Genomic DNA, 27,807 nt, shown 5'->3' with positions numbered 1-27,807 from the left:
TATTCCGGTTCCGACCGGTCCAAACCATCGCCGCAGACGATGACCACGTCCGAGACGTCCGGTTATGTGTTTTATTCGCCGGCTCACACGCACGTCGCACACCACACGTCGTCGTCGTCGCAGTCGCAGTCGTTTAACACAACGTTCAGTCGCTCGTTTGCCGTTGTCGCGTCCGTTGCGCCCCTCGTGGCCACTGCTAAGTTTACCCGTCACCGATGTACATATGTATATATAATATATAAACGCGTATAATATCGTACAGTAATATAACAAACGCTCAGAGTCGTATTTTAAAGAATCGATTTTTAAAATTTTTTTTTTTAATTTTACCGTTCAATTTATCGAGTGCCGATCAGAGTATACTAGTTACAAGACCTGAGACGAGAAGCCAACTAAACAAAAAAAAAAATTCGACAAACATACTATATTATACTCCGCTTCCAAGCCGGACAAGTGAGTCTTAGAGTATAATACACCGAACTTAAGGATGCCTATTTGCACAATGACTATAATTGTAGCAGTATTTATATTATATTATTAATAAATCTAAGACAATATATTGGTCGCTAAACTTTTGTGAAATATATATTATTCTAGTTTACCTACATCTATTTTTGACTCGCGCGCAAGCATTAATACAATTTGTTTTAATATACTTTGTTCGTTGCTGTCGGGTTAATATGGTTTACGTACAATGAATATTTTATTTTATTATTGAAGTTTCCGTATACCTACAAACTACGCTGCAAGTATACTTAAATCATGTATAAACAAATTTATATTTCGAAAAAAAAAATGATTTAATGCTTGTTAAATGGGATTTTGCCAAAAACACAACTACCCTGCATAAAGGTATATAATTTTTGTAAAAAGTATATAATATTTTAACGGGGCCATAAAAACTCGTTCAACCGTTATGCGATGTCTGTATACACAAACGGGTACCTACCTACTTAAGACAGATATCTTCTGGTTAACGTTTCATAAATCAGCATAAATGCGTAAAATATCCAAAACGAAATCAAGACTAATATTTTTTTTTAATTTGACGATTATCCTGGTACAAAGTATATAAAGGTAGGGCTCGCGTTTAATAATATCCAAGTCTCTAGAGAGCCGACACTAACCCGATAGGAAAATGTCATTAAACACGAGTAAAAATATTTAAGTGCTTTCGGGTTTCAATGTGAATTGAAACACTTTTCGCATATACCTCCCTACTCGATTATGTATTAATTTTGCGCACGGTCCATACTATGTAAATGCCAATTTACACTTTGTAATAGTTTTTTCAATATCCGCACGGTTTCGACCTCGTCAATAAAATTAAACTTCGAATATCCCATATTGAATATAATTAGTCTGATAAATTTCCAAATCCGTCGGGTCAAAGTGACTGTGACTATATACGCGCGTCACCAAGATTAAAAAAAAAAAAACATAGTAATAAAGCATAAAAGGTAGGTATACGAGAAAAGTGTGAAACGGAAGTTTATTAAACGTTAGTAACGTCCAGCAAATGGAATCGTAATCACGTTTACACTTTATATACCGTGCTACCTATGTATGTATAGTAGATATCTGATTTTATTTTAATATTTCACCGGCGAAGGACGATAATTGCCTAACACGATTACGGAGCAAAACGATCGAGGGTGGACAAATTGACGTGCAGAGAGCTGCAGCAGCTGTCGAACAAACATTTATATTTATTCGAACCGATTTCAAAAGGCTAAATCAATTTCTTGGTTTTTTTTTCAAATATGTATAATGTATATCTAACTCGTACCTAAATGCGTATGGCACGCTTGGTTTAAAGATTCGTTTACTCGATCGTCGACCGTGGTTATTACTATAACGATGTTTGTCCTGCAAAATTTCCAGTCGGGGTCCAATCAATATTAAAATAAATTTATTGATCCTTGTTACATATTTAAATATTTTGTGATTGAAATATTATCGAGCTATAATGTAATGCGAATAAAACGAAACACCCATATTTATATATATATTTTTTTTTTCACTGAAATAATATTTAATCTTAAAGATTTTTGATTGAACGATAGCACAATATTTAATATTATAATAAAATGTTCCGCGAGTACCTACCTATATTTTATTCATTATTTTGTTCTACCTTTATAGAAAGTACGGTCGCCAGTTTTAGTATACATAAATTAATATTAATAAATAAAATGCAGATAAAAAATATATTTTACCAAGCAAGTATTCAATTAACATTATTTAAAGTGACGTCGTAATCGCACGATAATTATCATAGAATTTAAAACATTGAAATTGAAAGCACATTTACGAATCTCTAAATGCATGTCTGTTATATAAACACTATCGGTTTAGTTATTTATTTTCCTTTCCGAAAATAAGAAAATAAATAATATATTTAATTAATTATCCTATTGGTTCATGATGCGCAGTTGTATTAAATAGTTTTTGAAACTGTAATTTCACTGTAGTCTGTAGACACCAATTATTGTATATCGTTATTGTTATACAATTATGTGGTTTCTCTACGGGCCAAGGCTAATTTATTATTTGCACTGATCATTTCATAATGATGCTTAATTTCAACGTTGACGATTCTACTTTCTGCCAAATTGAAATTAAAAATTTTACAAATTTTGATCACTGTTAATTATTATATTATAAACATAATAAAATAATTTGTTTTTCAATAAATCACTTTATATAACTTACCCCACGTGTATATAGATAATGTCTATTATTTAGTAGTTGGAACTCGGAATGGTCTATTAAATGTTCGGTATAATAAAACCATATTTTCGTATTGTTCTACATTTTGAGAAATTCGACCATAAACATTTTTAATTATCTTCAGAAATGGATACCATAAAATAAATCAAGAATAAAAGCTTGTAAGCATGTAAACAAAATTTAAAAATTCTTAAAAACATGAAGTTTTTCATAAAGTGTGATACATTGTTTTCCGTGATAAATGAGCTAAACGGATGTCTAAGACTATAATATAGTGGTTTTGAAAACTGTTTTGTCATTGTGATGTTTAAATTAACTTGTTAAAATGAGTGTGGAATAATATTATGTGCTTTAGGAGTAAATAAATACATTATGTATCACATGAGCGAATTGTTAAGTTGTTCAAATAACTATTTTCGTTAGATTATTAAATATAATTCTTATTATAAAATAAAATAGAATAGTATAATATGTACTGCGGCACTACGCTGTATAATATATTATTACATAAATAATGTAACTGTTTCGTTTTCTATTTGAACAACTATTTCATAAAATATTTAAAACAATTTACGATAGTGCTTGGTTCGAAAACATTTCAGTCTTAAAATTCTACCCCACGGTAAATTCTATAGTAAAATCGTGCAAAACGCCGCAGAAATCGACGTAGATGAAAGTTTGTACTTTACATGCGATAGAAAGAAACGCAATTAGGTTCTAAACTCGGTCGTGTAAAGTTTTTGACGAGAACAAAATATAAACGAAATAAATTACGGGGAAAAAATAATAATAACTACGCTTAACATAAAATGTATAATAATACCATAATAAAGGAGACGTTTCCGTTGGTCGATTTAAAGGTAAATGTGGGAGAAAAAAAATAATAGAAACGACGGAAATGGAAGTACCTATATCTACGTCATCATCATGTCGATTGGTGATATTTCCACTAAACATATTATATCTCATAATCGTGCCACGAAAACCTGTTCGAAGTTTGGTCTCTCCCGGAGTCTCCTCCCCCCCCCCACTAACGCAGGACTTGTGAATAATGTGAACTCCTCTGCCTTCGTCCTGGCCGCGATCCGGACATAATATTATAATAATTCTCGCCGCCGTCAATCTCTTGGCGAGCACCTCTGCGCAGACTCTCGTCGAGGACCTGTCAGACAGCAAGCACGCCCTAGTACGTCTTTGTCGTTATTACATTATTATTTTCGGCTACTATTACATTGCCATCATTGTGTTGGCCGGCAAATCCATTATAGAATTGCGCCACACAAATCCCAATGATCATTCGAATCACGTACTTAATCGAAACGCATTAACACTATATACGCGACATAAATCGGGGCCACAAACACACACACGCACGCACACACGTACAATAGGTAGGTATAATATATAATCATATTATTATTGTTGTTGTTGTTGTTATATATTATATTATATCATTGTTCTTATCATTGAGGACTATTATCGCGGCCGGACAGACGACAATGGTGACCATTGCTGCAGGCCGTCGAAATAAATAGATCGACTTGTCGCAATAGCGTCAATATTGAATTATATATATAAGTAGGTATACAAAATATAGAAATAATAATAATAGTAAAAAAAAAATCGAACATAACAGTATTATATTATTATCACGTTTTTTCTCCAGTATTATTGTTATATTATACATTCGTGATTCTTTGAAAGGTAAACACCGATTTTCTAGAAAAGATTTGAAGGGTTTTTGGAATAATATTTTTTAAACGTATTACAACTAATAATATTACGAAACAACATTTCGGAACACAAACCGTGTTTTTTACGAGTAGTTAATAAGTTGTAATAATAGTATTTAGAGTTTAGACGAGCGGAATGGAGCGCTACATGCGGGTACCGCGCGAAATTTTGGCCCACTACTATGCATATACTTATCTCATCTAAACTTTAAATCTGCAGACCCTTGCAGAGGATTTAACCGAAACCCGAGTAAATCATTCCGGTTAACCCGAAACCCGAATAATATTTTATTTTACAAATTTCATGCGATAATATTGTGTAATTTTGTACGGTTTTTTTTTTTTGCGAATGTTGTGCAACGACTTCGAATTTATTATACTACCAAAGTCGGTGCTCAGTGCGTTTACATATTTGAAAAAATCACCCTAGCTCAGTCGTACGATTATAATAATATTATGAGCACGTACAATAAATTATAGTAGTAATTTGTCAATTCGACGGAGGATGGTAGGCACTAAACAGAAATACAAAATATGACATATCGTGTGCGCACGCGCCGTTTCTTTGACAACCAATCGTTTTGCGTGTTCATATAACGCGATTTACGAAATCAAATCTCGATAATATGTACATTATGATATACGTAATTTAAGTAAGTAGGTAAGTATATAATACAAAACCGCAAATATCTTTACGTACACAAAAAACACTGAAAAAAATCACAACGTTTAATCGTTGTGTGTTGTTTCAACACGTAACGGACTGTGTGAAGCGGAGGCGATGAATAGAACGTATAATGTGTACACGAAAAAAAAAAAAAAATACAACAATAATAATTAGCAACCAAAAAACAATCCGTTTCGGTTATGCACACCGCTAATATGTGAATATAACTGTCCGAAATTCTTTGGGTCGATTATTATTATTAATATTATGGTTATGTATATTATATACTAGTCATTTTTTATTATGTCATAAATTATGAATCATAATATTATAATACATGCAATTTATAGTACGATAAAATTGCGCGGTGGTTCACCTGCGAAAAATGTAAGTGTGGATATTATGTCAGATTTGGACATTCAAATATAAGTGCATATTATACGATTTTGGACAACAGCAACTACGGCTTCGATGAAAACAATATGTATATGCTGTATATCAGTGAAAATATGTAAAACATTCTTATTGTTGGCGTATCGCAATCGTTGCAATTAGTTTTTATCATCGCGATGGTTTTTCTCTCGTTAAATTTAATTAACAACGCTGCACTGTTCTGAGTGGCGTCTTCACGGTTATATGCCTACGCTACTATAATATGCTATTACTGTAGTTAAACCAAAGTCCTCCGCAGGTACTTTCCAGGAAGTACGCAACGATTCGGCGGTGCAGTACCCACCTGCTACAGCTGCGATCAAAGTTTTAACAATCAAAAACATTGTCGAACGCGATATCAATTCATCTATACGACGGCCGTATTACAACAAATTATAAATGTACCTACCTCCATATGCATACGTATATTGTATGGACTCCTGCAGCAAGGTTCATTTACAAACTTTATCAAACTATTAAATTACATTGTGTTGGCAATCGCGTACAACATAATAATCAACTCGACACAATAATGCACGCCGTAACTACCGCAGCTGTTGTACACACATATAAAATTACTTTTTGCTGCAGGGACGTCGCAGAAAGGTTTTCGTGCAGCCTTTGATGTGATTTTATTTTTCTACTTCTAATATTATGATATATTACAATATTATTGTATAGCCGCAGAGGTATTAATCACGAAGAGACCGCTGGAAAAACAGCAAAAGACCAAACCGTCCACCGACGTTTTCATAAGAGTGTGGGGGGGGTTGAAGGCGCAATTCGGGGGGTGAACGTTTTGGTACACGTCGCCGGAACGTCGTTACGTCATTGTAATAATATTATGTTCGCCAAATATTTATTGACGTTTTGATGCAAAAATTACATTATTTCGGTTTGTTGGGATGAATAATAGTCGCGCGACGAACGGTTTTCTCAGCGCGCGCTTTTAGCCGAAACGAAAATTCTCGGTATTTTTTTTACTACTTATTTCAAAGCGAAAAATATCGAATCTGGCGTTTTCGCGATCGCTATATATATAATAATATAATATGCACATATGAGTGTGACTTAAGTTTACATTATAATAATATAATATTTGATGCAGTCTGTATTCATAATATTATGTTATGTACGGCGTATATTATGACGTTAGACATAACCGACTAGGAAAATGCGGAAAAAAAACAATCGACCATATATCTACTCAGTATATAATAAATTTATAATAGACGACTACATCGTCAAATCATTTTTATTTTTCGCCAGACTGTTTAGATTTTTTTTTTTTACAACGTTTCGCTATCGGATAATAATATAATATAAACGCTCAGAATCCAAAACTATAACGGGAAAGTAATAATATTATTAGTATTATTACCATAATGTTGTTCGTACAACGCACATCCTGTGTTCGCCATATTACCGTACAGTGTTGTATTATATTATTTTATCCTGCTATTTTTTATACGATCGAATTTATAATTATATTATGATATAGAGTTGTATAACCAGCAGCAGCAGACTTGGGGGGTGTGTCGACAAAAAACCTCTCGCGATATTATTATGATAAGCGATCAGACTCAAATCGGTAAAACCTATCCACACGAGCAGAATAGAATATTAATCCTTCGCCGCAGCAAATAACTAGACTAAATATTATTATGTACTGTCGTAGTGATATCGCGAATTCATGTGGTCACAATATATTGTACTAATATTTCCATAGGCGTTCGCGACGGGACTATATTATTATTATGGCTTTGATATGAAACATCTGCTGTTGCTGCTGCATGCTATGTATAACAATAATTTATAATAATATATACTATTAATATGGTGAATGCCATTGCGTATACCGCGGGAGCGCCTCGCATAAACGCGGGCGTCGCATTATATAAACTAGACTGTTAATTGAAACGGGTATATAAGCGATTTATAATATCATCACATAATAATAATATTATATCGTATCATTATATTTAGCACAATATACAATAATAATAATAATAGTAATACCTACATGATTATATTATATGGGACATTAATGCGATTAAGGCGGACAGCAGACGTGCATATTATACGCCTGGAGGTGCGTGGCCGAGAGTGGCGTTATAAAAAAGACTGCGTATGGAGGCGATCGTATAATAATAATAATAATATTATAATATAATATATAACATGAGATTATTGTGACGGCGAACCCGAGTCGGCGGCGGCGTATCAATAATCGGCACACTATTCGCCGCTTTAATAGATAATAATAATATGTAATGATTATATTTTGTAACGACCGGTATCTACAGTGTCAAAAAAAAAAAAATAACCAAAGACCTAAAAAATAATAAACTTAACTAAATCTATTGCGCCCCATTCACTTGCAGAGTAAACATTTTTTTTTTAGCACGCTCGTACAATTTTTTTATTCTTCGTGAGTTTATAAGCAAATTTGATTTATGGAATTTTTAAGTATAAGAGATTCATAATATAATTATACTAAATGGAATACAATTTCAATACGAAAGTAAAATTAACTATCATATTTTGATAACACTCTCTTGACGATAAATATTAGTTTTGAAAAATATAAACGAAACCATAATTGTAGACGATTAAACACGGCCTCCTCCCTTTTTATTTTAACAATAATGTTTTGATTTCCGAAAAAGAATTGTTTTTGGACTGTCGGTGTTGTTTTTACATTGCTTGTCAATGAATACAAACCGTGATGAAATATATTGCGAACCTTTGCTACATGCTTTTGATATTTGATTATTTTCTTTAAAGATCAAAAAAACGGGTTCTTTAAACAACAAAAGTGTATATAATAATATGAAAAAGAATAAAATACAAACGTCAATCTTGGCGAATTCGAATTCACTAATGTTTTCTAATTTTATTTTTTTAAGAAACGTATGCACTTTATGGAGTCTTAAAGTGGGTAGGTGGGTACTTCCACGTTTTTGCATATTATTTATTCGGTGAAGATGATAATATTTTGTAAGCTTTTAACGCACATAAGTGAACCACGCATATACACGTGACGACGGTTATTAAGTGCGTTAAATCGAAGGGCCCGCAGATAAAAAAATAATAATAGGGCTTGTAACCGTTATCAATTTAAACCGAACATTTTTTGGATACCTGGCACCGATTTTATACCGGTCCTGTTGTTAGCGGTAACCAATTACCGGTACTATATATTCTAAACTACAGGTTACCGTTAAATGATAACCGCTTCCAAAAAACGTCGATTACCGGTAACCGATTGAATACCGGTTTTCTAAAAAAAAAAATTGTACTACACATTTGTACCCGTATACTTAATACAATATTCGCGTTGTTTATAAGAATCATGCTGTTTTTGGATTTCCCAGTACAATATACGACGAGGGAGACCGGGATTATCGACTGTCGAGTACCGTCCTTATACCAGTCAACGATATTTTATGTTGGTAGGAAATAAAAATGTAGAATACCAATCGTTTAAATTATTATTACAAGAATTTAGACTAGGAAAAAAAACGAAGATATTATAACAGTATGATTTAAGAATAGTTTTAAGAAGTTATTAGTTACTAAACCATTAGTAGCTACGAGCGTAAAATAATTTGTGTATCTAAAATAAATTAAACATAATATTATAATAGTTCATACGTAACGGTAGTCAGTATTTATAAATACCGGTAATCGGTTCTTAACCGGTTAAAACGTAGGTATTACGTTATTATAACGTTTTATGTTAGCTGAAAAATTGTCACGGTAACCGGTAACCCATAACACAAATGGGTTTATAATAACGGTAACCGATTATAGGTTTCCCGAAATTCCGGTAAATCACCGGTTTTCGGTAAAAACCGGTAAACCGGTTTAAAGCCCTGCCTGTTATATGTGGAAATAACACAATCGGAAAAATTATACATCCGCACCGAGCACGTGTGTCCATCCAACATAATATGGCCCGTTAAAGTCGTATATAATATGCAAATTAATATCAAACTCGCAATAATTATTGTGGCGAAGGTTTTGCATTAATATAATATTAAGTATGCCGCCCACGCGTGTATCGACGTACCTTCGCGGACTTTCGTTTGGTATAAGTAATGCACAGAATGGTGTACCTTAGTTGTTGTTATTATATTGTATATAATAATATTATCGTTTTAGTATTTATAATTACTAAGCAGCGACGTGTCTCGTACATTTTAAACATGCGTTTTGTCTGTAAAAATGATACGCTCTAAACGAAGAAAAATATCAATTTAAATTCTATCGGACGTTGAATAATTTTTTTTTTTATGAAAATATCGTTCGAAAATACTGCGATTGAGTACCAAGATCATGTTTTGAAAACTTCGTTAGAAAATTGTTCGAAAAATGTGCATATCTTAGCACTTTCACTTTGAACTTTTTATAGACATTCTTCGAAATCATTTGTATTAATGTCGTGCACAAAATATAAAATGTTGTGTCCACTGCCGTATGGCAAACACGCGTCGTACTAACGATTAGTAAAATAGTAAGTTCATAAACGGCCATGTCATAGACCACACAATTCGTGGATAAAAACTTATATTTTACCCGATGTAACCGAACATATATTTACGACAAATAATCTTCATTAGGTATACTAGATAAACACGATCTTGCATTATTATTGCGAAATAAATATTTAAAAATCTAAAATATATTATAAAATTCTTATGCATTTCTCGATTGAAATATGCCATTATATGCATTTTAATTGAAATATGCAATTATATAAATGTCGATTGAGATATGCAATTAGTATAATGCGTTTCGATGAAAATATGTAAAAATATGCTAAACAAATATTGTTCTAATCAACTAAGTATGCGCCAAATCGTAGACATAACTGACAACCAATGTAATTGGACCGAATAAAAATATATGCGACGGCATAATAATATAAACACCTTAACTCTAATCATCATATACCTACGATTGGGCGTAATAATATCATATTATAATCAAACGGCTACAACAGTTGTATGATTCATACATTAATTATATAAAATTACTAACGCGTTAGAGTTCGTCCAGCTATAATAGTATAGCTTATAACGCGGCAATAAATATTACAATGCACTACTGTGCACGGCTGTGTAGGTGGTTATAGGTAGAGGTACGACTACGGTTTAAAACGGCGTTTTATAAATGTTCGAAATGGTCTCGAAAACGAAATCTTTTATACGTCGTTGCGCAGACCACCTTCCACACAACCGCAATTTGCAGATGCGATGTTCGTTAAAAAAATATATAATATTCAAACGACTCATTCGAAATTGCACATAACGTTTTTTTTTTTTTTTTTGTGAATATTTTTGTTTCCGTTTTTTGTTTTGTTTGACAAGCACTTTTTAAAACGAAAGACCGTCGTCGTGTCGGTGCGTGTATTCGCGGTAAAAACAATACAGTTTCTGCGCACATTATGCAGTACAGTAGCCGTTTTGAAAAGAAATAAAATACGCGTTCTTTGCAGCAGCAGCAGCAGCGCGTCATTAACAAAACGCGTGAAAAGTCATTGTCTAACGCGACGTGTATCAAAAGGATTACGGAAGAATCCTATATTGTACATATTATAATATATATATGTACGTATTATCTACGTACAGCAATACATGTACACACGGTATTCGCATTCAAATATATAATGACATAAATGTTTAATATGAAGAATAACGTTATGATTTATGAACGAGACCAAAACGCTTGTCGAAATAAAATCTGTCTCTGATGTGCGAATTTAATAACAACAATCGCATTGTTTGACGAGAGTATCATTTTATATATTTATATTATGTAATATGCCGTTAACGGTCGCATTCAACGGAGGCGTGGATGTTATATTACAGAAAACAACAATAAGTGTGAAACCATGCTCCAGAAACAAGATGCAGCTCTGGGGGCCATCGTATGATATTGTGATATAAGTTATGATTCATTTCGGTAATATATATTATTATCCTTGATTATTGAATCGTGTTACGTAAAAATAATGTGTTCATTTATAAATTATATTATATTACTAATAATCATGACATTACTAAATTTTAAGAAATCGATTTTGAGAAAACACCGACCTCATTTCGAATCCGGTTTTAAAATCCGTTTTTAAAATAGGTTGTAATTTCCAAAAAAAAAAAAAAAATAAAGAGTGTAGTATTAGATATAGGTATTATGTTGTATCGAAAAAATCACTTTTAAGAATGATTTTGACGGCCAAATATTTAAGTTAAAAATTATGATTATGGACAAGTAACATTGTCCTTGGTATTATAATTATTTAAAATAAGAAATCAATAAACAAATTTTTATAAAAAATATCGCAAGGGACGTATAAGTTTTTTAGATTTTCCATTGTAATATAATGTACTATCCCTGCAAATTTGGCTGTTGGGTTACATATTTTTATTTTAAGTGACGGGAATACGTTTTATGTAAATATTGACAACACGTCAAAGTTATTTTTGTTGACAAAACATTTATCATCCAACACTCTTCCAACTTTTATGGGTATCATTAGTCTGTGTTAGCCGTTAGGGAATATTATAATATAGTACCTACCTACCTACGGTTATTTATTCACAATAAAAATGTCTGAAAAATTTCATATACGTGCCCACGATTATCACAACGACTATATAATAAGCATTACCTATTATCACGTTTTATTATTTTATTGAACAGAAGACGAACATTTTTTTTTTAATTAGCGGACAAATCGAAATCGAATAGTGTCAGTCTTAAATAATTTGTTTAACGACTTTAAATACGTAACTGGCTAGAATGTACTATTGTACATGAATAAATTGTAATAGGTATAAGCTTTGTTTCGAAATAATTCTTATTAATTTTTGCAAACAGCGGATGCAATACGGAATCGAATTTATATACACTATACAGACACATTTAGTAACAATACACGAATAACACAATTACGGTGATACTTTCTCGTCGTTCATTGTATTTTTGTTTGCATTGTGAATGTTTTTATTTAATTTGACGTGGTTTTTTGCTATCCTAAAAAAAAAAAGGACGTCGCCCGTTTTAAAATAATGTTTACCGACATTTTTATTTTATTTTCTTCTCTCGAGATAGTCTCGATTGCCTTCCCGGAAAAATAATATTTCTTATGTATAACATCTTACGGATACAAGAAGAATTTCTGCAACGTCCTCGACAAATTTATATCAACATCGCTGTATTGCAATATTCAAATTCCACGATTAAAAGGATTTCCAGATCGAAAATCGAATGTACACAAAACTCGTGTTATACGAATTATTATTACAACTGCGATACGTCAAAGAGGTTTTCACGATTGAATGATTTCAATGTTGATTCGTTTTTACTAAATATTTTATTTAAAATTTAATCAGCAGAAATAGTATTGACAAAATTCCAATTACCTAAGCCAATTGTTTAGTGACGTGTGATCAGAAATTATAGTCGTTTACAAAAACACAGTAGGTAAAATTGTTTAAAAAAAAATATGCACTTGTATACATTTCGAAATTATTGCCTGTCTGGCTGTAAGTGTTGAGTTAGTGGAGTTAGTTGAGTTAGGGGTCTGACGATAAATATAAATTACTTCAGTGAGAATTTTAATAAAATATGCCGAATGTCATCATACCTATTATTATTATAGTGCACTTAATATTGCTTTACTCGCTGTACTCCGAGCCGTTGAAAATTTAAACAAATAAATGACCATTAATTAGTGTTTAAATCATTATTTTGATGATGAAATTTAATTTTATACACATATTAGAGTAAAGTTTATGATGAGTTTGGTATTATTATTATGTATTGTGTATAGTAATGATATTATATTTGAAAAAATATTGCTGAGCAAAAAATTATGTCACGTGTGGAAATTTATGTTGAAAATTACTGAAAGAGGAAACTAGCTACATATTATATTACTAAGTAGTGGAAGTTAAGAGTTTTAAGTTTATTTTCCCGTGCTAGAGAGAAGTAAACGGATCATGGCAAAAAGTGGTGGTAACTGGTAGCAATAGTGGTGAAGGGGCGGTTATGTTTTTGAAAGTTTCACCTCCTGGGGCTGCAACATTTGCGCCTTATGTTATAGTTTCGGGTGAATCGAATATTAACTTTAGACTTTTAGATATTATTATACTACAGCGAAAAGCAAAAGCTGACGTCTGTGCAGGGACAATGTCAATATAAAATATTATATGGCACGGGCGTATAACAATATTTACTGCATGTGTTATCGTGAGCTGTGAACTTAATGCACTAAAAAACAATGAAATATGCGCTGACATAAAAAATAAACATAAATAATACTCACATTAAAAACATAATTTTTTTACATTAAAATATAAAAGTACGAATAATATTATACGAGCAAACTCTGGACGAGAAAAAAAAATTGTCATAACTAAAAATAAAACGTCCGCTGAAAATGCTCAAAAATAACGCATAACGTGATATCCCGCGGAACTATACCCGAATGCGCATCATTGCAACAATTCCGGATCAACATAATAATTAATATTATTATTATTATTATTATTATTATGCATTTCGTTGGTTAGGCCAAAGTAAAATTTACTACGCGCCGGCGTAGGCGAAATGCCTACACAGAACGCCGTCGTACCGCATATCTCGACGATAGTAATATTATTAATATAAATACTAAATACGCAATATAATGATATTAGTATAAAGTATTATTGATGTCATGAACCGACCTAAAGAGATTTAATGCACTGTATAAAAGAAACCGTTAAGAACCGCATAAACTTGCGTACTAAAAAAAATAGCAAAATGTTTTCTTCAAAATTTAATATCATAAAATATAGCTGGTATTTGGTAGGCATGTTGTACATATAATAGCTAAGTCCATTTAATTTGTTTTAAACCGTAACGTTGCAGTACTTATAATAATACGATGTTACCCAATTGCACAAGACTCGTTTTAAATAGGTATTTGGTCATATTATAATATTGTTAACCATATAAATCCGTTTTTCAGTGTATCTCGGAATGGTTTCGACACGACTGATGGCGATGGCCCTGGCGGTCGTCTGGTGCTGTTCGATGACCGCCTCGGAACAACACTGGAAATGGTCCAAGCCGTACACGTGGATGAGCTCGCCTAAGTCGTACTCTCCGTCGTACCCGGCCGTCTACGGCAAACCGCAACCGCGACCGTACATACCGTCTGGTCACGACAAACACCGAGACCGGTGCGAACTGCGAAAAGCGGTGTTCACCCAGGACGCCAATTCGCCGCAGGTAAGTGCGAGTCTCCGGTGTTCCGGCCGATATCACGTTCTAGGACTCGAGAGCGGCGTCCGGCGACTTTGACGGTTCTCCGGTCGATCATCATCGACAAAAGGTACATTTTTACTTCGTCTGTTTTCAGTACATCGTCTACAAGACCAAAATCCCGGATTTGAAAGAATTCACGCTGTGCCACTGGCACAACATCTTCAACTACACGCACGATCAGCCCATATTCTCGTACACGCGTAAGTATATATACAGCACCGATGCAGCCTATCATGTGTAACGTGTTTTCATACAGTTTTCTGTACACGAAAAATGTATTACTGTTGTTGTGACTCGGTGGCCGTTTTTTCGGACGCCACGGCACATGGCATTTTTTTTCAATATGACATTTAATATTTTTATTTTCACTCCGACTGTTTCCCGATGTACCGCCGCGACGGAGAGACCTCCAGGACACGGCATCGTAAAAGGCGTATAATATTTCGTCGTCAATAGTGCGATATAAATTATAATAACGCGAGTTTATTACGCCGTTTATTAAAATATAACTATGCCGTTAAAAAATTCACCCTCGGCCGCTTCCGGAAAAATAACGGCGGAGTAGTAATTTTTTTACGAGACTGCCGATGAGAACTTTTAGGGAATCTGTTCGGCACAATATAAAATTAAAAAAAGTGAGCTTAGTATTTTTTGTCGAGCGTTCTAAAATCGTTTGACAAACCCGATACACCTACAATGAACACATTGTATACATAATTTAAAAAGGAATATTAACGGGAGTTGAAAGGTGAATAACAACAATTCTGACAGAGACTTTTGAAACAAATTTTTCCTTTTTTCGTAATAAATTACGCGTTTATAATATATCATAACAACAGACGACCAAAAAAAACAAGAACGATAAAAAATTGTAAAAATAAATAAGTTGTTTTAAACGACTTCAAATTATTTTTAAAAAAAAACTGAATAGCCTGAATAGTTTTTTAAATATTGAGTGTCTTAGGGCAAATGGATCAGCCGGTTACATGTACCCATGTAAATATAATATGGTTTCCGTGAGAAGGTATCATGGGTACCTGTATAAAAAACACTATAGTATTATATCGTCAGATAAATCTAGTCATTCAAATAATTTCTTTAGATTTAACGCCAAAGATCTCGTTCGATCCGAATCTAGTTTATACATAAACAACATAATATTATGTGCACAGGCAGCGTGAAGTATATGACGACGAATAATACGTCTTATCAAGGCTGGGCATTAACGAGTTAAAAAGTTAAAGTTAAGTTAAAAAGTTAATTTTATTTTAACTTTTCTACTTGACTAGTTACATTTGGCTTTTCATTAACTTAACTGTTAACTTGCTTTCTTAATTAACGTGAAATTAACGAGTTAATTTTTCATTTTAAGAAGTAAGTTAAGTTAATTTATTTTGTTTTTAATTTTATAATATTTCACTATTTCAGTTTATTTCGTTTTCGTGTCAAAAAATATGTATCGTAAATTGTTTAAAGTTAAAAATTTATATCATTCGAATCTGACTTATATGGAAATCCTCTACGAAGTATTAACACTATATCCTATAATTTAGTTTTGGATTGGAAAAAAATTAAGTACGCTAGCGTTGCATAAACAAATTAACTTTTTTTTAACTTAATAAAAAGTTAAGAAAAAGTGTGTATTAACTTTTAACTTAACTGAGTTAACCTATAGTTAAATTAACTTTTAACTTTTAACTTTTTGTTATTGGTGCATATCAACTTAACTTAACTGAGTTAAAAAAAAATCATTAACTTGCCCAGCCTTGCGTCTTATGTGATATTGGAACTCATCATCGGGTCTTCCATCAATGATTGCATAATATTAATATTGTACAGACGGTATTTTTTTTTTCATTCGGTTTGTTTTGTTTCCATGTATACACAGATCCCGGTAAACCCCGTGTCATATATTCGTGGATCGAGAACAAGCCCGACAAAACGTACTACTCGTTGGCCATCAACGGGCACACCATCTACAGGATTAATTACCCGGAGAAGTTGTTCAAATGGTACCATGTGTGCCAGTCGTGGAACGGTCACACGGGCGAGTGGCAGCTGTGGATCAATTCCGAGAGAGTGGGCAGAGGATTCTACAACTTGGTAAGTGGTGCAGCCCTCATTTACAACACGTGGGGGAGCTTCCGGTCGCTACACTGCGTACGAGTAACGGCTGTAGGACGCAATTAAAAAAATTATGAAAATAAAAACACAACCGACGCGTATAAACCGTATACATATATTAATAAATATTATTTATAATCGATTTTAGCGATCCGTCAGAATAAATAATATTACGTGACATTTTCCTCGTCACGACAGCTGAGACCGCAAAAATCCTGATATTTTGAACCGTCTCTGAACACTATACGTCTATATAATATTATCGTTTATTATTGCTTGGGCTGATTATATTTTATTTCTACATTTTTCATTTTTTTTTTATAATATTTGACAACATATGAGTTACGGGTTAATCGTATTTTATATTTTGTGATTATAGTTTATCCGCATGATAAATATGTATTAATACTCGCATGCAAATAAATAAATATAAATATAACTTTTTTGCTAACCATTGACGAACCATCGATTTGTCTGGTCATTCAGGTTGAGCGTTTAGCCTTGTGACGGAGACACACTCGGCCACGTGCGTAACTATATACTAATAACCATCATTTGACAATCGTTAGAATTGTTGAATATAATTTTTCCGAATTAGTCAAAACGCGCTTGCCGTTATAACGACTTTACGCACATCGTTGTGTACAGAAGTCGGATGTAGGTCGTCATAATTAAGATCCAACGCTGCGAGATAGGAATTTAATCCGCTATGGATACGACGGTTATGCCCGCGCAAAGTATGAAAGGCAAAACGTATAATATTGACCGATCAACCGGATGTGATTTCCGTTTCCGTTTATAGACGTCATTGTAATTTATTGTTTTCACATCGAATCGTTTTCGCGGCCGTTGTTCTTCTATCTGATCCGGCTGACTCAGTTTTGATAAAATAAAAAACGATTCCGAAGGTCTAATGGATATTTCTTTAGGTTCATCGTATGGACAATATAGATTTTCTTTTTCAATAAAACTTATAGTAGATTTTAATTAATTATAATAACCTATTACAATAGCCAACTTTAAAAATGGGTTTGAAATTAATTTTTCTTTATATGCATAAAAACCTCTTTATAAAATTAATTTAATACCAGGAATGAGATAGAATAAAAACTACATACACCTTTAAGTATATAACTTTATTGTTTGATCGTTTTTATGATTATAATATCACGGTTCGTGTTTAATCAGAAATTAAAATGGTTTAAGGAGTAGCTGGTAGGTAGGTAAACTATTGAAAGCAAAGGAAAAAACTGTAAAATGATTGTATACATTGTTGAAGTGTAGCTATTACTATATTATAAAAGTTTAAGAACAAAGCCATGATTTGCACACAGTGCTTTTTATACAACTTCAACAATACGACCTTTGCACAATTGTTGGTGTACGTATCAGCTGTTATAATAATAATTTATTTCAAGTTAATGCGTTATCGAATTATGCCGGAATAAAATAAGAGTTAGAACTTTTACTCGATGTATACTCGACATTATCCAATCAGACATGAATAGAAAAATGACTTTTAAAGTTTGAGCACAATATTATTTTCACCGGGAGTTCCAGAATTATGATTGGGAAATGAGTGCAAACACATATTATATTATATCACATATCGCTATTCACTGCAAGTGAACCATCTATGTACCTATATAGTATAATCTGCTCGCACCTTTTTTTGTTGTCCACGACACGACATCATAAGAAATCGCAATAATATATTCTTCAAACGTAAAAGATTGATTGAAATAAAGAAATATAATCGAACTTAGACACAAAAAAAAAACCGGTATAGTAGGTGTAGAGTGGACCTCGTCATTGAGTAGATCTCACTGTAATGGAAGTGTCAAATTTGAAATCAATGATAAATAACCGTATATACAATGAAAAATGATTCTGAACGGAGGTGTTCTAACTTTTTGGTAATCTTGATTGCCAAAACAATTATTTTAATTAAAAAATTTTCGTAACTTCTTTCTTTTAAAAAGTACTTAGAAACTACTACTTTTGGCCCACCAACAGATATCATTTTCTACCAGAAATGATTGGTGGATTTTTTTTTTTATTAGAAAAACTCGTCTTGAGACACAAAAAAAAAACATAATTGTAAAATCGATACATTCATCGCTCCACTAAGTATCTAAAAATAGAAACGTTCGTGGCGATTGGTTAACCGCTGGACACGTATTGCGGATCCTGTAAAGTTTTTTCGACCAGTGCTCTACAACCGGTGATTTGGGATTTAGTTTACAACTCTTGAAAACGATTTAAATCACGAAGTTAAATCAACACGCGTATTATACAACAGTTTAACATTTCTCGATCGGCTTGGCGGTGGGGCGAAAAAAAGCCCATCACCCAGAAAACAACTTCAAGTCATCAGTCCACGAATCCATAGACAATTTAATACCATGAAACCGAGTTGTACAATTACACGAATACGAAAACCAGAACGCGAACGAGGACGGACGTGGACGAAAGTTCGCGGTTCGTACTAACGGACGACAGTAAGTTGTTGCCGAAGCACTGAAGTCTTCAAACTGCTTTCCGGTTTTCTGCCGTGCGTGTGTTTCCGGTCGTCGGGTCGAGCAGTGTCGGTTCGGCAGGTAGATCATCACACGAGAACATAATATTACATATTATTGTTATTATCATCAGGTACTGTTATCGTTGTACGAAGACGGATTACGGATCTCTGTACGACGACGCTCATTTTAAGATTTTGTTTCCAAAAGCGAGCCACTCGAGCTCCGCGCAATTAGTTTTCCCCCTCGGCGGCAGGTTTTCGTTGATAAAATCACTCTTGTTTACAAATTATGCTGCTCGAACCGTTAAATCGTTTGCTATTACGTCTGTCAATAACCTACGGGACGGGTTATACATAATAATATATAATATGGATCAAACCGGATGGTGGGGGGGGGGGGGGCGGTTCGCTCGACATTCGACGTTACGGTTAAAAAAAATAAATAGTGGTCCGCAATTCGCCAACAATATCATTATATATAGGAAAAATTGTAGTTTTCGAACCGCCGTTACTTTAAGACCATAATATAACGGTTGCCGGGAGTGCCTGCGAGACGAACCGGACGGTTTTCATTTATTTTTACATTTTTAGTTATTTTAACGTCGACCCGTAATAGGTATAGTGCCGTATATGTACACTGTGTAGGTTAGTAAATATTAGTGTATTCGGTGCATTTCGAGAGAAGAACATTTTTCTGGAAATACGCTCGCGTATCAATAAGACAAGACATATTGAACCGACGTACATACAGTTTTTTACTTACACAAGCATCGAGTGTTTACAGTATACACATGTACGGATAAGGACTGCTGCGAAGAGGTATTATATAGGGGATATCCCGAGACTTAACTCCTACATTCGGTAAAAAGTTTATCCGACATGGCTTGCGTCTTACTAAAAAAATCATTCCGCGCATATTGATATTTGTTTGTATTCGCTTCACCGGTTAAACACGCGATCGGTACCTCGTAATACACCGCCTTACACACACATAATATCATATTATTAAAAAACGACGGTGACGATTTTTGAAAAACTGCGATTTTTTTGACCTCGTCATATTTTTTTTTGTCGTCGTCGTCGTTGGCCTGCAGTGTCGGAAAGTGCGAATTTTCACCACGGTCTCATTTTTTCTTCATCTGTTTATCATCTTGTTTCCTTCTCTTTGTGTATAGTATATAATATATAATATTTAATATTATATGATTTTGTGACCGAAAGCACAATAAACCCTATCCGAGACGTGTTCACGCCGAAAACCGTAAAAGTGACAAAATCATAATAATAATTATATTACTATAAATTACAGGGTGATAAAATATGATGTCATTATTAATGATGATGAGACATCAGCGTGAATGTAATAAAAACTGATTATTCTTTGCAGATGTCATGGCCCAGACGGGCGCGTTAAGTATATTTTATTACATTGACACGAGACGTAATATTATAATATCAATTATTCAACCATAGAGTGCTAAAAATTTTTATTTTAATTATGCTCATTTTAATTTTACTTTCCGGTGAAATAATACTTTAAAAAGAAATATACGCGTAACGATAATAATGAACTCGTAACGCGTTGAAAGCAGTTGCCTTAATCCAGTTATACCTTAATGACGTGTATAAATTCCCGTTGACATAAATGAATTATTCGTTGGTCGTGTGATTCAAACTTAAACTAAAAAAAATCGTACGTGGTCTTAAAAGTAACCCTTTTTTTTCCACGGTCGTTCGGATATATGACAAGATATATGACGGATGAAAAATAATAACGTTCATATTTTTATTTCAGTAAAACACTACAAAAGCTATGCTATTAATATGGATCGCAGTCGCCGGTGTTGAACTCTTAGCAATATTATAAAATAGAACCATCACAGTACATAAGAATATAAAAAAAAAAACTATTTTCATAAGACTTTACATTCACCAACTACATGTCTGTCATATTATACGACTGACCGTTGGTTATCACTGCAACACTTTGATATAATTAAATTTTTGATCCATTATTCTCCGGCGTACGATGGTAGTCTGACCTAACTATTCGGGTCAAACGGATAAATAATATTATATAGTATTTCTGGGGCGATGAGAGCGTCGGTCTCGTATTTTATTAATATATTAAATGAATGTTCTTGAAATAAAATATTCGTTCACATATTGTTATAACAACATATTAATAATATTATCCTGTTGGTACTTCCGATTTCCGGTTTAGAATAAATATTATTAATTTGCCAATATATAAATTCATTTTATATTTTTCGTGCCAGACCGTTTGTTTTTTTAAGTAAACAAAATACTAAAAATAACTAAATATTATAGGGAAATTCAAAAACGAGAAATAATCGTTGCGCGTGTGTAAAAACTTCATAATATTATATATACTTAAAGGTGGTAGTAGCGCCCGTCGACTGAAATCGCGATATTATATTTTACCGGTGCATATAGTTATGTATATGACAAGTATAATAGGGACCACTCGTCTCGGGTTAAGCATGTTTTATTATTATTAGGGTTATCGAGTGTGTGCAATACCTAACGTAATATTATGGTCACATGCAAGTAGACGGTATTGATATAAGCTTAAACGCCGGAAATTTCTTTAAACATCCGCACCGTCGTGCGGAAATTGGACGCGGTGTAGCCCAAATCAGCTTCGCTTTAACGATGGGAGGGGGGGGGAGGGTGTTTATGATTTCCTATGATATTAATATTATTATTTATTATTATTATTATTATTATTGTTGTTCTGTGTACATTGTACGTAAGACTCAAGAATTGAAAAACATCGTGCTTGTATGAAACAACAGAAAAAAAAGTAATCGATGCCATCATATTCTAAAAACGACACACGTGCTAAATCCGGGGTTATCCATTTAACGCGTGCGACTCTCTTTATTTCAGAAGACACTAACGTTTTTGATAATATTTCTTTTACACCATTTCAAGTCGTTACTGAACAACATTTTTGAAAAAAGTCATTTTTTTACTATTTTTAATCGTTTATCAATTTTTTTTTTTTGGGTGGAAGGTGTATTTTACTCCTTTGAATGATAGTTTATTGTTCTAAATCAGTATATTATTCGGAGTATTTTTAACTAAAAAAATGGACAAATAGTTTATTAGTTATAACTGATAACCATTTAAAGTTTAAATGGGTGGAGAAGTGGACCAACAGTTTGCGGGGTGACCTTGTACCACTCCCACCCTGCTCTTATAAATTTGAAACACTTAAAACATAAGAGCTACTCTTTAAAAATTAAATTTTTATATAAATCGAAGTATTCCGAAAATTATTCTCATTTTGAATAAAGAATTTAAATTGTACGTGGTTAACGAGATAAAAAATGGAAGAAATATATTTGTTTTAGAAAAATATAGTTTTTTACGGTCTTAAAATCATGTGAAAAAAAAATATTTTTAAAAACGTCAGTAGTTTTCGAAATAACGAATGTCTTACGTCAAATGGATCACCCGGTCGTATTATTGAATAGCTGCGAATGTTCCGGAACCGATAGAACGAAAAGTCTAAGAAATCGTAGAATCCTCCACGTTATAATAATATAAGAATCAATGTCCGATTCGTTTCCCGACGTGATTTATCTTCGAATACACAGCGGACGATACAGACATTAAATAGATTCCGAGCGGGGGATTAGATTGTATATACAGTGTAGCGGCGGCGGGATAATCGTCAGGGTTAACGACTTATATTATGTGAGCTTTTTTTTCTTTCGCTTATCGATTTTGGAAAGTTCTGTTTTCGGATTTCTCTGTTGCAACAGCGGCAGTGTGGGTGGATGGGCGGATGGGTTAGGTGCCCCCTCGCGTGATTGATTGTGCGTGATCGGAGTTTGACGTTATAATATTATTTTCTTGTTTCTTCGCAGATGGCCGGCAAGAAGATCAAGGGTGGCGGCGTGGCCATCAGCGGACGGGAGTACGTGGAACAAGCGTTGGCCGTTCACTACCCGGCGTTCTCGGGAGAACTGACTCTGGTGTCGCTGTACAAGGCGGCGCTGACCGCGGGCAAGGCGTACAACGACCACAAGCACCATCACGTGCACAACTTCCATCACGGTTACGACGAGTCGGTGGACGAGGCCGACACCGAGGCGCCACCGACGCTGCCCCCCCGGCCCGGAGGCCACGCGGCCGCCGCATTTGGCGCACGGCGGTGCGTTCGCCAACGGTCAGCGCGTGCCCGGAGTGGCGGTGCCGAATGCCGCGGGCCCGGCGCCGCAGCAACCGCCGACGATGCCGCTGCACCTCCCGCAACTGCCACCGTCCCCGCAACTGCCGCTGTTCGACGGCGGCCTGTACGACTTCTACGACGCGCCGCACGCCGACGAGACGTTCCGCGTCAACCTGTTGGACAAGCGCTCGGACGACAACCGCCGCAGCAGCCTGGTCCGTTACAAGCGCAGTTGGATGCCTCTGTTCCGGCAACCGATGTCCGACATCGATGTCGTCACTGACGCCGACGCCACCTCAGCCGCCGCCCGGAACGCCCGGTCCAACGACGGCGACCCGCACGACCGGAAGCGCGAACCGGCCGAGTGGGAGGTGGTCAAAGTGGCCGGCGTGTGCGCGGCCTGCGTGCCCGACCCGTTCGGCGCCGCTTCCGTCCTGTCCTGGCACGAGACCCGCAAACAGTTCTACAACGGCGCCCTGTACCTGCCCGCCCTGCCCAAGTGCTACCTGTTCTGATGAGATTCGCGTGGCCGCCGTCGGTTCGCCTCCAACCCCGCCTCCACAAAATCTTCCGGACCCGCCTGCACCCGCCGCCGACGCGATATCGCCATACACTTTATTATAGCACGGCGGCGGCGGGTGGGCGCGTCAATGTACATATACTTATACTTATAATATTATTACTATTATTGTTATTATCGATAGAGTGTAGAACTTATAATAATATTATTAATTAGTTTTAATACATTAGTAGCCCAATGCGCATAATTTTTTCAGACGCCGGGCGTGACACTGCATTTTAAGCGATATGAATTCGTAAATTTTACCAAAAACTAAAATTCCGAGACATTTTTGGACGGTTTCATTGCGAAAAAAAAATCGAAAACCGTTCCGCGGGCGAAATCCAGTATACCTATACCGCGGTATGCAAACGGTCAATCCGTCTGTAGTGTTATTTATTTATAAACCGTATTCTACTGCAGTATTGTAACACAGTCGTACTATTATAGAACAGTGATAAACAAAAAAAAACTGTATACAATCGTTTTCAGTCCGCGTCCGCAAGTGCGCTATGACAACGAAAGGATCCGATGATAAATTCCGAAATTTCATCATTGCCGTTTACGACAAAACACAGTTACAAAGAAAATGTTTATGCTTATTTTTTAATAATATTTTAAAGCGTAGACTATTTTTTTTTTTCATGAAATCAGCATACGTCATAACACTTGTAATTCGTTATTTCTACAGGACACTTCATCACGAGTAGAACAAAAAATCACAGACATTAAAAATAATATGGTCTTTAAATATATTACAAAAAATTCCATAAATCGAAAGGAAAAATTTGGGTACCATGTTTGATGAATCACTCTGTATATATATACACTATACAGGTTCGTAGGTTGAACTTATTGATATTTTAGGTTCTGCGCGTGTACCTTTTTTCTTTACACAATGACGTGCCATGCACCATAAAAGCCGGTCTATAGTCAATCAAAGACTTTGATCGAACTTTAGGGTTCGCTCTATTCATCCATATCAATTGAACGCGAAGGCCATATAAATAATTATATCCGATAAATCTCCAAACCTATTTGGTGCTACATTACAATCGATCGGATTCGAGAACACAGGACTGCTGCAGGAGATCTATTATAATTGTGAAATTCTTTAGCGAACTTAAGTTCCATTTTGATTACAACAATCGTCCCACAATCTAACAACATAATTAATAAACCGTAAACATTTTTCCGACACAAAACTGTACAATGACGTGGTACAATAATTATATATATTTTCGTTGTAATATATTCGTTATTATATCATCATAATATGTTTAGTATGAATTATTTACGTTGAGCGGTTTTGTACAATTTTTATTATTTATGTAAGGAATAAATTAAAACTATATTTTTTTGCTTAGTGTTAGTTGAAAATAATTGTATAACTGTGATATTGTTACCGTGTATATAATTATATATTAAATTAAATAATATATTTCATGTATAAATATTATGCCAATAATGTATGTTTTTGATCAGAATGTTTTATTTCAAAACTCTACTATCATCTATTAACATGAACAGATAAAATAGTTTTAAAAAAAAATTAAAACAGTCAAATTATATTTGAAACAACATCATAAAATACAACTATTTTTAATCAGGAAACATATATAGTTATATAATTGCTGTGGCTGTAGAATACTATCTGTAAAGTCTTAACTAATTTATAATAGAGTACCTATATGATAATGATATGGATTTATAATTACATATTTAGTGCTCGGTGAAAAACATGTATCATATACGTATATAATATTTAATGTTATGTTGTAAATAATATAATATGTAGGAAGTGACTATTTGGTTTCTGTATGTTTTTGAAACATTAATCAGAGTTTCAATATTAAAATTAAAATTAAAATTTACTTAATTATTTTGAAGTTGATATTTTATTCTACCTATCCGTTGGTAGTATCCCAGGTGCCCCAAGAAGACGATTGAAACGCAAATGGTGCTGTGACACAAGCAACTAAAATCATCGCTAAACGCCACCGAGTTAGTTGGTTTATCCTGACTACGGGTAGTTAAAGTAATCAATCACTTGCGGTTATTGAAAATAATAGTTTATAGATTGTGTACGCCGACGTATACGTAATAATAATGTAATAATAAAAAATATTGAATATTCTATGATATAGAACTAAGACATTTAAATAAATTTTCTATTCCAGAGTATCCATAGGTAGTATTAATACTAATAGAATACAATAATAATTACAAACAGCCAATCATTTTTATATAATATGTAACTAATAAAAATATGTACAAATTATAAATGTATAATTTTTTCTTATAATAATTTATTGTAATGCTATCAATATGTATGTATTTTTAGAAAGTACCTACGTTTTACATATTTTAAAATAATAATTATGAAGTTGGCAAAAGAAAAATATCAATACTAATTCTGTACTATAACAATGTTAATCGTATGAATCATATTATTCTTCACATTATAGAGCCAAGTATGAAACATAAATATTTGTAAAGGAGTACTTCTAATAATTTTAATATCGGAGATGAACTAATTTAGTAATTATTAGACTTAAATTCTATACCCAAATGCGCAAATAAATCAATTATATCACCGATTTATTATATTTATTGTTTATTAACTTATACAAGTTGAATTCGTAGAATCTCCTATTTTTTGGTATAAATGTTTCTCATATCAACGCGGTGCACTGTTAAAATGTACAGAATTATACAATAAAATACTTTATAGGAAGGAATAATAGCATGCATGACTTAACGTAACGCACAATAGTTTCACTAAAGACTAAAGTTTGTTTATGCATTCTTTGCGATATATACCTATATATACTTATAAAAGGTATCGGCTTAATATAATATGCATTTCGCCGAGATGCGTATACAGTAGGTAGCTACTACTCGTTTTCTCCATCTGTGAATGCGACACGAGGAGAGGAAACGGAAATGGATTTAAACGAATTCCCGAGTTAAGAGAAAATAAACAAATCGCGTATATAAGCGACTCGATAAATAAATTCGTTTCAAAACCGCAGCATACAAAACGGGTAAAAAAAAATTGAATACAATACTGCAGCCCGTATAATACCGGCCAAGCGGTTTTTACATCGTTTTACCGAAATCCACTAGATTCGTCTGGGTCGCACGAAAATCGAGAAGATTACCTACGATAATACTATATAGGTATAATAATATATATTGCACTGCGACTTACCTTGGTCTTGTGTATGTGTTGATGTTGGTATTCCGAATCGAATTCCGGCTCGCTAAAGTACGATTGATCTTGGTCCCACGTAGGTGCAGCTATCGTGAGGCCCTGGGGTAGCGGGCCACCCTCGGCTGACTCGAAAAGTCGCAGCACCGACCGATCACGGATGTCGTTGAGGTGTGACCTGCGAAGCGAAACGGTATAAAGGTTAAAGTACACACGCAAACGATGAGCAAACACACTAAGCCACCCTAATATAATTGGGAAAAATCTGGTCAGGGTGGGCGGGGGTGTACATTCTG

At 34.1% G+C, this 27,807-nt stretch overlaps 2 protein-coding genes across 2 annotated transcripts in view; one reads left to right on the top strand and one right to left on the bottom strand.

The window, feature by feature from the left end:
• Positions 1-27,807, bottom strand: part of LOC132946910 (coiled-coil domain-containing protein AGAP005037) — a 238,621-nt gene that overhangs the window by 127,654 nt on the left and 83,160 nt on the right. The window contains 1 exon segment of the mRNA XM_061017029.1: positions 27,512-27,689. Within this exon segment, the coding sequence (XP_060873012.1) occupies positions 27,512-27,689 (178 nt within the window).
• Positions 36-25,756, top strand: LOC132946911 (uncharacterized). The gene is given in 6 exon segments (XM_061017030.1): positions 36-453; positions 14,591-14,853; positions 14,984-15,089; positions 16,778-16,992; positions 23,434-23,673; positions 23,675-25,756. Coding segments are annotated over 6 exon segments (1,404 nt in total). The 5' UTR covers positions 36-452; the 3' UTR covers positions 24,254-25,756.

The sequence above is a fragment of the Metopolophium dirhodum genome, chromosome 6 (genome assembly GCF_019925205.1).
Source record: "Metopolophium dirhodum isolate CAU chromosome 6, ASM1992520v1, whole genome shotgun sequence".
Taxonomy (NCBI): Eukaryota; Metazoa; Arthropoda; class Insecta; order Hemiptera; family Aphididae; genus Metopolophium; species Metopolophium dirhodum.
Note: the sequence above shows the minus strand (reverse complement) of the source record. Positions and strands in the feature narration are given on the sequence as shown.